Source organism: Haliotis rufescens, unplaced genomic scaffold, assembly GCF_023055435.1.
Source record: "Haliotis rufescens isolate VD_foot unplaced genomic scaffold, xgHalRufe1.0.p SCAF_17, whole genome shotgun sequence".
Classification (NCBI taxonomy): Eukaryota; Metazoa; Mollusca; class Gastropoda; order Lepetellida; family Haliotidae; genus Haliotis; species Haliotis rufescens.
Genome location: NW_025963857.1, coordinates 11,536,289 through 11,549,468, shown reverse-complemented (window position 1 = coordinate 11,549,468; position 13,180 = coordinate 11,536,289). Strand labels below are relative to the sequence as shown.

At 41.6% G+C, this 13,180-nt stretch overlaps 1 protein-coding gene across 6 annotated transcripts in view; it reads right to left on the bottom strand.

The window, feature by feature from the left end:
- The window catches only part of LOC124113025 (VPS9 domain-containing protein 1-like), a 64,588-nt gene that overhangs the window by 21,639 nt on the left and 29,769 nt on the right, over nucleotides 1-13,180 (bottom strand). For 3 of the 6 annotated variants that reach the window (XM_048397543.1, XM_048397542.1, XM_048397544.1), the window contains exons 3-7: nucleotides 10,770-10,842; nucleotides 9,476-9,568; nucleotides 8,365-8,515; nucleotides 2,531-2,651; nucleotides 1,657-1,719 (exon numbers count right to left, since the gene is read on the bottom strand). In XM_048397543.1, the coding sequence (XP_048253500.1) occupies nucleotides 1,657-1,719; nucleotides 2,531-2,651; nucleotides 8,365-8,515; nucleotides 9,476-9,568; nucleotides 10,770-10,842 (501 nt within the window). Of the gene's footprint in view, nucleotides 1-1,656; nucleotides 1,720-2,530; nucleotides 2,652-8,364; nucleotides 8,516-8,921; nucleotides 8,982-9,475; nucleotides 9,569-10,769; nucleotides 10,843-13,180 lie in introns of those variants that run through there. The other 3 variants (XM_048397545.1, XM_046495152.2, XM_046497559.2) reach the window with 3 other exon arrangements.

Genomic DNA, 13,180 nt, shown 5'->3' with positions numbered 1-13,180 from the left:
CATCACTCTGTGCATGTGTGCATGCGTGCGCACGTTCAGGCGTCTCAAACAGTCTTTGATCTGTGTATGGTCAAGTGTCACTCTTGAGGTTAGACACCCAGAAATTTACTGCTGTCTTGCATAAAATACATAAGAGCAGGGGGTCTGTGTGAGGGCCAAAGTAAAAACCTATGTGACAGTAAAACACCACTTCATCCTGTTACATGATACCAGGCACAGGAAAGACTATACGGTAGTCTTTATTCATTATGTATTGTAGGCCACAGGTCCATTATACATTACAGAGTATACAGTGAGAGAGAAACATTATAATACAAAATTTTAGGTAATTTACACAAGACATACTTTCATTGCTTTATAAATGAATACAGATAGATTTTGAATGATTATTACATTATTTGATGTCATTAAAATATTAAACGTATGTATGGAGGGGTACAGGTAAAACTTTTAGGGTATATATTTTCGTCTTTATAAGAAAAGACTACACAGAGCTCCAGATAAGCTTATGGTGTTGTGGGTATTTTACCCATGCATTTAAAAATCTTTGGGTATCAGTAATTCTATCTGGGTATTCAAATTTCTGTTACGCACTAGTTTTTACACATGTGGGTATTTAAGTTAAATATTTAAAAACACTATTCATCTAGGCCCTGCAAACTGGTTTCGTTTGGGTTTGAGAGCTTTATAGGACTCAAAATACCACGATACTTCCACAAGAAAGTGTGATGGCAAATGATCATGATGTAACTGTCATCGTGGACTCTGGCAAGGTTGACGGAATGCCCGTTATAATTTCAAAATAAGTTGCTGATTTGCTAATCGAATACGCAGGGTTACTTCACAATATTTTGATGATACGCACAAGTTTTATTTTGTAGCGTATCTGTAATGTTCGTTGCGTATTTGATTTGATTTTACTGCGTATTTCTGCATTTCTGATGCGTATTTTACGCAGATACACATCTTATCTGGAGCTCTGCTACAGGCACTTCACTGATAGCACGAAGTCGTTTGTGAATCGTTAAGACAATAGTGATAATTATCCCCTATGGAGGATTAAGAATGTACTCGTTAAAATCACATTTTCCGAGTTGATCTTGTTAAGGCAAAATATGACCATGCTACTCTAGACAATGGAGATGGAGTCAACTTTCAACTGGATTTCAACTTTATAATAAATATCTTCCACTGCAATGTTTCGGTGAAGCAAGTAATTAAATAATTTGCAATCTACAAGTCCACTCTGTTTTCATTATTAGGACAGCTTCCAAAATGCCATTTAATGATATCTTAACAACGTCCCCTAAAAGATAAAATGAGTAAAGTGGGTTTAATGCCACTTTGAACAGTATTCCAGTCACATCACGGTGTGAGATGTCTAGATTTTCAAAACGATCTTATCTAAGAAAAATCTTAACAACTTGCGTTAAAAGATAAGATATCGTAACTCTGACAGAGAACTCATTTGTCTTGGAGATAGAAAAGCAGGGTGTTTCCCAATGAAGTCAAGAGGATTTCCCAGCTGCAAGATTGTTTAATAAATACTACTTTAGATGAGACAGGTGTTTGTTTTATACTGTTTTAGATGAGACAGGTGCTTGTTTACTACTGTTTTAGATCAGACAGATGCTTGTGTAACACAGGAAAGGATACAGCTTCCTCATGGATCTTGGCTATAGCAAGGTTCTCCGCCATCTTCCTCTGGACAGTCAGACTCTGGAAGGAAATGATGTTCCACATATATCTTGGTCAGTACCTTCCAGATAATCACAAGTACAAGTACTCTCCAGACTACCTCTGGTTCGTGCATTGTTTAACACCGCACTCAGCAATGCTCCAGCTATGTGACAGTAGCCTGCAAATGAGTATGGACCAGACAATCTACAGATTGATATTATGACACACAATCCACTCTGTGGTGATAAGGTGACATACACTCCACCAAGTCACCTGGTCTGACCACTCAGGCATTGCTTGGGAACAGTTCTAACCTGGAATCCCCTACTTCCAGGATTGATGACGTCAATACCAACTTGCACGCACGCACGCACGCACGCACGCACGCACGCACGCACGCACGCACGCACACACATTTAAAAATAAATAAATTATTCTAAACATCCCAAACTATCAAAAAGGCACCAGTTCACTGCTAGATCTGTCTGTGTGCCATGTTAAGAGACGAAATATTGTATGTTCTTCAAGAACTGCTCAGGAACGAGCACCACTGCCATTTCTAGCCTTAGTCAAAGTTGTTGCTATGGAAACTTGAATTTTCTTCTTTTTTTTTTAAATCTCAAACTATCAAAAGGCACCAGTTCACGACTAGACCTATCTATGTGCCAAGTTTGGTAAAGAAATATTGTACTGCCTTCAAGATCTGCTGGCGAGAACAAGCATGTGAAGTTTCAGCTACATTGTTTACGATGGAGGATGCAGGATGCACGCCACACACCGGATAAACAGACCCTGACATATGCTCACTTGACTTTTAGTCGGGTGAGCTAAAAATGCATCTGTGACCTACCAGCATGGAGGCCACACTGGTGGCCTGACCCTTCTGTATCCGGGCCAGCCTGGCCTTGTAGGCAGACATCAGCTGTTGGTTCTGTTTGTATGCGATCACCATGGGGCTGGGGCCATGTTTCCTGGAGAAAATAGGTCACCCTGTCACACTTTAACAGGTCAGAGTCTATCAGCCACATCATCAAGCTAAACTATACATGGCAAGACAGATTAACAATAGTAACATGAAAGAATCGGATGGTCCTTAACTTTGTTTGAGTAGTATAGTTGACTTTAGTATCCCAGTGACCAGTACGTACACAAAGCGATGTTAGCGCTAAGATGACCCAAAGACGTATATGGAATATATTGTATGTACGTCCGTGGATGACCGTAACCCCCATATTTTAACATAAGCTTACAATAGTCTTAGCGCTAAGATCGCTTTGTGTAAGTGGGCCCTGGTCAAAACAAGTTATCCCAAGTTATCCCAGTAACCTAGCATTTTTACCTTCACTTGTCAAGAGACATCAGTTGAAAACTGTTACGTTAGCAAAGTGTGTGTTTGTTGCTTAACATCACCCTCAGAATTCCAAGAGACCAATGTTTACTGTATTAACTAGCTTGTGTGTTATGATGGTAATGGGAGGAAAACTAAGGTATCATACTGATGCAGATTTACTTGTACAATGTGAAATGAGCAAGCAGTAAGGTTCCAGTACACAGCTGAACAGCTCAATGACCCAGTTTTATGCAACAAGATTTAAATGGTGGCTCCACAAACTTCGTTTAAAAGAAAATTTGTTCGTGCATGGTTTGAATTAGTCTGTCATGACATGTTTATTTCCAACCCTTAAAAACAAGTCAGTGATTGAATGTTGTGTTATGCCACCGTCATTACTATTCCAGCCATATCACTCAGTCTGTATGTTGGTTGGTTGGTTGGTACTCGGCAATAGTCCAGCAAAATGGCGGCGGTCTATAAAAAATCGAGTTTGGACCAGACAATCCAGTGATTAATATCACGAGCATCGATCCACGAAATTGGGATCGATGACATGCATCAACCAAGTCAGCGAGCCTGACCACCCGATCCCGTTAGTCGTCTTTTATGACAAGCAAAGTCACCTTTTATGGCAAGCATGGGTTGCTGAAGACCTACTCTACCCCGGAATCTTCATGGGTCCGGTCTGTATGTAACCAAGTCTGGATCATGGAAACCAGTGTTTACCAGCATAAGCAACAATTCCCACTATAGAGGTAATCACTCACAATAGTCCCAGGGATATCTTCTGCTCCTGAGTGCCAATGGGGTGACTCTATTTAAGTATGGGACCTAGTGATCAGACACACAAACCTCAGGTGCTGGGTACAGGGCGATTCTAAGCGAGGGACTGTCCATTTGAAACATTGAAACAAATTTTACCCAAAAGATAAATTGTTTACTGGACATGTTGTTGTCTTCAGCAATTTATGCTTGTTGTAACAGGCAACTAACGGGATCGAATGGTCAGGCTTTGACTTTGTTGATGAATGTCATCGTATCCCAATTGCGTAGACCGATGCTCATGATTTCAATCACTGGATTGTCTGGTCCAGACCCAATTATTTACTGAGAGCCGTCATGAAGCTGAGCGCAGCATTAATCAAGAAGCAAACGAACAAATCAAATCAGAGGGTCTGGAGTTTAATGATTTTATGTCTGCTTCAAATGCAGGAACATGAATTTCAGGTATGTTTGTTTGTTTGTTGTTTAACGTCGCAATATTCCAGCTATATGATGGCAGCCGGTAAATAAACGAGTCTGGACCAGATAATCCAGTGATTGAAATCATGAGCATCGATCCACACAACTGAATTGCAGGTACTCTGTTTTAATGGGACCAGTATTATTAAGAGGCTGAACATAATAATGGCAGCAATGAATGCCAGGGCATGTTAGCCCACAAGACAAAACACAGTTGCTGTTAATATCTGCTGTATTTGTTGATGGGGCGTAACACAATTTTCCCTCACTAACTCGCATATAGGAGCTGACCTTTCCCGAAGGAAAGTACCTCTCCACGGCCATCATGGCACGCCAGTCCCCATTTCACTCCAATGACAAGTATTGGTATTGGAACATAATCTGCCTCAGAAAGCTCTCTCAGAGAGTTCTAAGCACTGGCAGTTTATGGATGTTGGTTGGTTTGTTGTTTAACGCCGCACTCAGCAATATTCCAGCTATATGACGGCGGTCTGTAAATAATCGAGTCTGGACCAGACAATCCAGTGATTAATATCATGAGCATCGATCCACGCACTTTGGATCGATGACATGCATCAACCAAGTCAGCGAGCCTGACCACCCGATCCCGTTAGTCGCCTTTTACGACAAGTGTAGTCACCTTTTACGGCAAGCATGGGTTGCTGAAGACCTATTCTACTCCGGTACTCCGAAATCTTCACAGGTCAGTTTATGTGTGTAAGAAAAAATGCAGTGCTCTTGTTTGATGCCAATGTGTTGGAAGGTATACATATGGTGAACCCAGGCTATGACAAACAGCGTACTGGCACAAGAATCATACCTAGCATTCATTATTACAAGGTCAAATATAGAACTTGAGATTCTGACATCAGGTCAATATTTACTCAATATTCTAAAACATTTCTGTGGTTGTCAATATCACAACAAATGCTTTTCTAACAAATGTCATATTTCGGATAACACTTTCTGAGTCCGGGATTCGGACCCACACTGCCAGAGTGAGGCACCTAATCGCCAGCACACAAAGTCAGCGATCTAACCCACTCAGCCACAAGGCTTCCACAAAATGAAAGTCCGACAATTGGTAGTCTAGATTACGTACTTTGTGTACCCCTCTGACATGTGTAAACATGCTTTTCTGGCGAGAAATTTGGATGAGAAATGATTTGAAATATCAGTTCGTTAGAACTTTTCAACACTGTTTTGTGTCTTGTTTGTTAACACACTTCATTTCATCAATCAATGGCATCTATTCTCAACTATAGACATTATCGACAGTTTAATTGTTCAGTCCTGCTTGTCATAACCTGGATTTACTCTACAGTGTGGTTGGTGTGGTTGGAAAGTTTGGTTTCTACAGGTACATGGTCAGATTTCCATTTCATTCTGTGGTCAACATGTTTTTCGCAATTGAAATAATCAACATATTCAGTGATATTTATTCTAAAAGTAAACACACTGATTCTTTCACGCTATGAAGCCTCCCTGGTGACTGTCCACAAGTACTGCCATAGCTCTGCACAGTGATATCTTCTCACTGAGAAATATGTTTGGTTGGTTGGTTGGTTTGTTGTTTAACGCCGCACTCAGCTATATTCCAGCTATATGACGGCGGTCTGTAAATAATCGAGTCTGGACCAGACAATCCAGTGATTAATGTCATGAGCATCGATCCACGCAATTGGGATCGATGACATGCATCAACCAAGTCAGCAGGCCTGACCCCCGATTCCGTTAGTCGCCTTTTACGACAAGCATAGTCACCTTTTATGGCAAACAGAGAAATATGTAATGATTGGTGGCACTCACTGGGAGCCTCAGATGCCTTTTGCAAAACTTATTATCATACCTCAATGTCAGAATGAGGAAATCTGAGGTTCACGTGACCTTGATAAAATATGATGTTTCCCACCTTGGAGGGTAATATATTTCTCAGCAGGCGAATAAAATCCCTTATACCCCACCATGAGCAAGTCAGGCTGCACATGGCTCTCTGAGAGGCAGAATAAATTCTTTATACCCTGCTTCCAAGCAAAGGCCGCACGCTTTTTCCGACAAGAGGGATAACTTCAGGGTGACTTCAGGTCATGTGACATAGCACAAGCTAACCTCCGCTTAATCGAACAGCTATTTTCTATAAATTTTGAATTTGTTCTGATCCTTTCATAATGTCATATCAAAACATGTAGGTAAGACAAATTCGTTGCAGCAGCATCACTCAGGGTATATGTGTCCTTTATCAGGGATGACAACCATCACTGGATTTTTTAATTGTCGTCAGCACAATTTAGTAGTCTAGGGCTAGTGGACTGGCGTCAAGTTTGAAGGCTGGTTCCTGGAGGTATAAACGTAACGCCACATTCATAACACGCGAAAACGATTATGAGATGCAACTTATTTTGATGAATCTCTGTTTAGATAATGTCAAATTTGCCTAGCGCTCACATAGTCATGAATGATATCTTTACAGATGGCAGGGTACAAAAGACCACAGAATGGGATGTTTTCACATATTACATATGCCGCACACAGATATAATTTTAATATAATGCCAATCTGACCTTGTACCTTTAAGGAAACCAACTCACAACAAGCAGTGTGGGTGCACAGCAGTTACTGTTGATGAATCACACAGGCTTTACATCTGTTACCAATTGTTTGTAAGAATATGCAATGATTAAATCTAACAATGAAAAAATATTCATGATATAAATTCAGTGGGTTATATTTGATTTTTTACATACATGTATAAAGATTTAAGAAAAATATTTACACATCAGAAATACAATGAAATCTGTCAAGAGTGAACTCTGACTAATCTGCATTTACAGTCTGGTATTTACTGTTAGACATAATGTCTTTTAACCTTCATCTCCTGCTAAAACTCCATAATCTGGACCTCTGTCTAAACCAGACTAACAAAACGGTCCTACAAAAATCCAGTTTAGACAGATTCCAGTGTAGCAGCTGAGTACAGGGATTCTCCAGTGACAGGTCGCTGGTTTCATTGAATGTTCAATCAAACCGTGACAACATAAATTTTGTCTTTACCATTTCCCAACCATTTTGCCTTCACTGAAACAAAATACTGCTAAAAATAAATGAATCCTGTGTCCTGGATGATCCTCGAGGAGGAAGAGGACACACATCCAGATGACACATTGTTGCTACTTGATCCCAACTCTGATAGAGACATCAGGTTGGTAACAGTTGGTGGCTAAAATAGCCCAACAGAAAGCAGCTTGTGAACTAAAAACTTAATGATTGGGCTGGTAAGTCTAACTTGATAACAGCCATATCATAATTCACCTGCACAGTTGTTAGTGTCACAGCACACACGGGACAAGTCATGTATTCCAGGGTCGGGGGAGCTGGCCATTGTTACCCATGGCAGTTCTAAACAAAGGGAACCATCCTTCTCCAAATACTGGGACCTATACAGTACTGTAGGATCAAAGATGCTCATTTTTTATTCTGAATACATTTTCAGCCATAAATTTCCATTTTGAAAGACTGTTCATCAAACAGGTTTATTTATTCCAAAAAACAACAACAATACTAGTGGTGAAATAGGATGATTTTCGATGGTGTTTGATTTTTTTTACATATTCAGTGTTCCCTCGTTATTGCACTCTTTAATATAGCTAACTTGGTTTTTGCGAGCGGTAACTCATGGCTCCCAAAATTTACTTACATTTTTAATGAACTCAAGGTTTACAATGACACAATGTTTTCCCCATCTCAGAAAACATTATGAGCTGATCACACCGAGGATCAAACACCGGAAATAACTGTCAACAAATCCGAACTGAAGTACACAATTTAATCCCATTATTATACTATCTAGTCATGAAAACGTGTTCAATGGATATCTGGACTTTTGTTTGTGATATATTTTATCAATTTTATTCAAAATTTCAGTATGTACACCATTTCGGGAAGGTTCCTCCATAAATCAAACATTTACTTGTGGCTGGCCTAACATTAAATGTGATCCTACCCAAAAATAGTACCACCCAGTCTCTGAACATTTTACCCTCCCCCCTTTCCCCCCTCCCCTGTAATACATGGCATGTCCCTCAGCACAAGCGAGTGTATGGGTAAGCCACCTGCTGAAGGCATAGGGGGAGTTGTCAGGGTTGAGAGGTGGGACAGGCTGGGAGAACCTTGTGGCCAGCCGGAGGTCCAGTGTCTGGTCAGCTGGTCTTCTCTCTGCTGCAGGTGCCCCCTGCTGACCAATAGGGGACTTCTGGGTCGCAACTGAAAAATACAATTCAGTGTCAAACAGGTAAAAAACATGTGTTTTCGATGTAGAGTTGGGTTACCTTGACACTGAACAGAGCTAAATTGAATTGTGCACAGAGCATGCAGTGTAAAGTTCCAACTTTCCTTTTTGGATGGTTGGTTGGTTTGTTGTTTAACGCCGCACTCAGCAATATTCCAGCTATATGACAGCAGTCTGTAAATAATCGAGTCTGGGCCAGACAATCCAGTGATTAATATCATGAGCATCGATCCACACAATTGGGATCGATGACATGCATCAACCAAGTCAGCGAGCCTGACCACCCAATCCTGTTAGTCGCCTTTAACGACAAGCATAGTCGTCTTTTACCACTTGTCTTTTTTATAATAAAAAAGTCTGTCCATAAAATGCAGCACCTACCGATTGCCTGTATGAGAGAGGCCAGTCTGTCCATACACTGCAGCACCTACCGATTGCCTGTATGAGAGAAGCCAGTCGGCACCTACTGATTGCCTGTATGAGAGAAGCCAGTCGGCACCTACTGATTGCCTGTATGAGAGAAGCCAGTCGGCACCTACTGATTGCCTGTATGAGAGAAGCCAGTCGGCACCTACTGATTGCCTGTATGAGAGAAGCCAGTCGGCACCTACCGATTGCCTGTATGAGAGAAGCCAGTCGGCACCTACCGATTGCCTGTATGAGAGAAGCCAGTCGGCACCTACCGATTGCCTGTATGAGAGAAGCCAGTCGGCTGCTACTGATTGCCTGTATGAGAGAAGCCAGCCGGCAGCTACTGATTGCCTGCATGAGAGAAGCCAGTCGGCACCTATTGTTTGCCTGTGTAAGAGAAGCCAGTCAGCACCTACTGATTGCCTGTATGAGAGAAGCCAGTCGGCACCTACTGATTGCCTGTATAAGAGAAGCCAGTCGGCTGCTACTGATTGCCTGTATGAGAGAAGCCAGTCGGCACCTACCAATTGCCTGTATGAGAGAGGCCAGTCTGTCCATGCACTGCTGGCCCAGCTGGATGTGACGGAGAACTTCCTTGGAGGCCACGACTCTGCCCCCTGCAGAACGACGACAAACAAACAGTACAGAACAGTGAACAAGTAACAGCAATGAAAAGTGTGTATGTTTCCCTGAAGCATCTTGATCACAGTCATAATGAAGAAACGTATGTCCAGTAAACAGAGATGAATAGAGTGGATGCAGAAAAAAAACATATTGCATCCCAAAGAGGCACACAATATTATTTATTGTATCAAATTCTTGACGAGAATTGTAACAGTCCTGTTATTAAAGTAATTATCACTACACAATTTCATTACTTTACACCCTCATATTTCCTGTAAGGACCCTTGAAATTAGTAATTGAGGGGTAAACACTGAAGTCACTCACTGAACAGTATGGACATTTCTGTACAAACATTTCTGTAGAAACATCCATGTTTAAGATTATTCAATACATTTGAGTGAGTGAGTGAGTGAGTGAGTGAGTGAGTGAGTGAGTGAGTGAGTGAGTGAGTGAGTGAGTGAGTGAGTGAGTGAGTGAGTGAGTGAGTGAGTGAGGAATATCACTGTAAGACATTTTTAAACTTTTACTAATCACATTCAAAACCGATCCATGAACAGTTTGATGTGGCTTTAACTAACCAGTCTACTAGGTAGACACTTAAAATAAATATTTCTCCCTAAAATCCTTTCTCAAGTGACTCTTTATTTGCACAGGTGGCCGAGTCAAGTAAGACGCTGTAATTTGTTGTGCAGAGTTGTGCCCCTTGGGCATGCCAGAAACCTATTTGGTGAAACCCACGACCACGGGTATGGTCCAGACTACCTGGAAACATTTGGGGTGAACCAGGATTTGAGTGAGTGAGTGAGTGAGTGAGTATGGTTTTACACCACTTTTAGCAATATTCCAGCAATATCACGGCGGGGGACACCAGAAATGGGCTTCACACATTGTACCCATGTCGGGGAATCAGACCCGGGTCTTCGGCGTGACATGAGAACGCTTTAAACACTAGACTACCCGACCGCCCCACCGGGATTTGAACTCACAATGATAGGCACGCCCAAGGGAAGCAACTCTGCACAACGATTTGAGGCGCCTTGGATGACCAGACCACCCGGGCCACCAACAAACTTGTGCTTATTTATAGAATGTCATGATGTACTGATAACAGCGCAACAAGCACAACTCCAGTAACACCTGTTCCGTGTTTGATACAGATGAAGCAAACAACTCAAGAGCAAGAGGATAATTACCATCTTCTTTAACACTGTGGAGAAGATTGCTGACAATGCTCAGAACACACTCGGAATACTTGATGTATGCATCCTAAAAAAATAATAGTAATGTCAATACACATTCATGATATTTATAGCAACTGTAGCCTTTTACATCATTGTTGTTTGGGTGCCAGGAATTGCAGAATGTCTACTTTGTGGTTATTACACTAATACAGACAAAGGAAGGGGTAGGCGGCCATTTTGGACCACTGGACCAATTTTAGAATTATGGTAAACTTGAAATATTGTTTTGAAAATTATCAGACATGTTCAAATTGGCTTGCATGTTGTGTAAATCTAACACGGCTAAACACCCAAATATGGCTATAAAGGGTGAAAAAGGCAGATTCTTAGAACTCCAAATGAAAGTATGAGCAAGTCTGTTACTCAAAATTGCATATTAATAATACCAGTGTTTAAAATACCCGCCTGCCTGACAGTTCGAGACGGTCTATTTTACTGATGGATGGTCAGTTCTGAAAAGTTTGCATGCCTGATGGTCGGGAGTTAAAGTTTCTGAGAACTTACATTAAACAGTACTATTCTTAGCGTTACCCTTCTGTTACCTTTGTTCGTTAGTCCAGAAAGTCCTGGACTGGCAACATTTTCCTAGTCTGGTTGCCTGACTGAATTTTGGGGGAATTTTCTACACTGATAATATTTATCCAACCTCCCACAATGCACATATCTTTCTTCTTACCATTCTAAGTGGAGAAATGCATAAACAAAGGTTTTCAGCTTCTTAAAAACAATTCACCTGAACACACTTAGCATCACCATGGTCACCTCCCAACAATCTGGGTCATGCACGCTTTTCATGCTGATAGTTCTAAACACGCTGTACACATGATTTCCCCAGCCAACTCATTTTCTTTCTAGAGCTCACAGGCGAGAGGATTTGTGATGCAGGGATTGACAGGTGGAAATAGAGCTTGAGAGAAAGGATAAGTATTATAAATAAACAATTTTTTGTAAAATTTACAAATTTATAACTTATCCTATCTCACACAACACAATTATCCCACAGTTGGATTTTGGTTTGGTTTGTTTGTTGTTTAACGCCGCACTCAGCAATGTTCCAGCTATATGTGACGGCGGTCTGTAAATAATTGAGTCTGGACCAGACAATCCAGTGATTGACATCATGAGCATCGATTCATGCACTTTGGATTATTGACATGCATCAACCAAGTCAGCGAGCCTGACCACCCAATCCCGTTAGTCGCCTTTTACGACAAGTATAGTCGCCTTTTACGGCAAGCATGGGTTGCTGAAGACCTGTCCTACCCCGGATCTATAATGGCAACGAACGTAGGATATATACGAGGAAGCTGGAGCTAAACAGTGACACAGAACCATATTATGTAACACTGTCTAGTGTCATAAGAAAAAGCTCGCGGATAGGGATGAGACACTCCCAAAGAATGTGGTGACCTTGATACGTGAACAGAGGAAAAAACACATGGACTCAGGCACAATATGCGTAACAAGTTCATACGTGAGTGAGTGTAATTGTAAAGGCAGCCAATCGACTCTACAAGACGGGTATCTGGCATGGACAATTGGACCAACCAGCTTGGCATCTCTTTTAATGATTCGTCGGGGATTGAATCAACAGGTTAAGACGGGAAGAGAACTGATTGACGACATCACGGTCAGATCGTCGATCCACGACCCAACAACACATGCCCAAACCAGAGGTGAGTGGAATAGAGGAACGGGACACCAGAACATGTCCGCGCCTGACGGCAACTTCCAGATAAAGACCGATGTCTCTACAGAGGAGTGAATACATCTTCCAATCGGATACTCAGTCTGAGAAAACCGAAAACATTTATAACAAACTCAAACAAAAGTGCCAATTATATCTAGAGATAGACACATACAAGGAACTGGATCAGGTACATGTCTCACCCATTCTGCGCAGATGTGTCTTGGAGACTTGTGGCCCAAATTGATGTGGACCTCGGAGGTCAGTCAGAGATGTCTCGAAAGTAGTACATGTATCAGATTTCCAGAAACATCCTTCCATAATTGCAGCCAAGGCACAATTACTGTGTAAAGCCATAGTAGAGGCAACAGCACCAGTTTCGTGAGGGTTGGATGCGAATTGAGCAGGTAGCACAGCATAGGTAAAAGCTCTGAGAACAACTGAACAATTCAAAAATGAAATCGTGGTACTGGAAACTGTCTCAACAGCTGTCATAGGAATCAGGACACAAAGTCTCTTATGTGAACGCCGAAGAGGTTTCGGCGCATCAAGATAGATCCAAAGGGCATGTACGGGACACAAGGATACGTCATCGTGATCCTCAGGATTCAAGATGGATGTCAAAGGTGGGATAGTCAATATCCGGTCAGGTTGTCCCAGAAGTTGATTTCTGGCG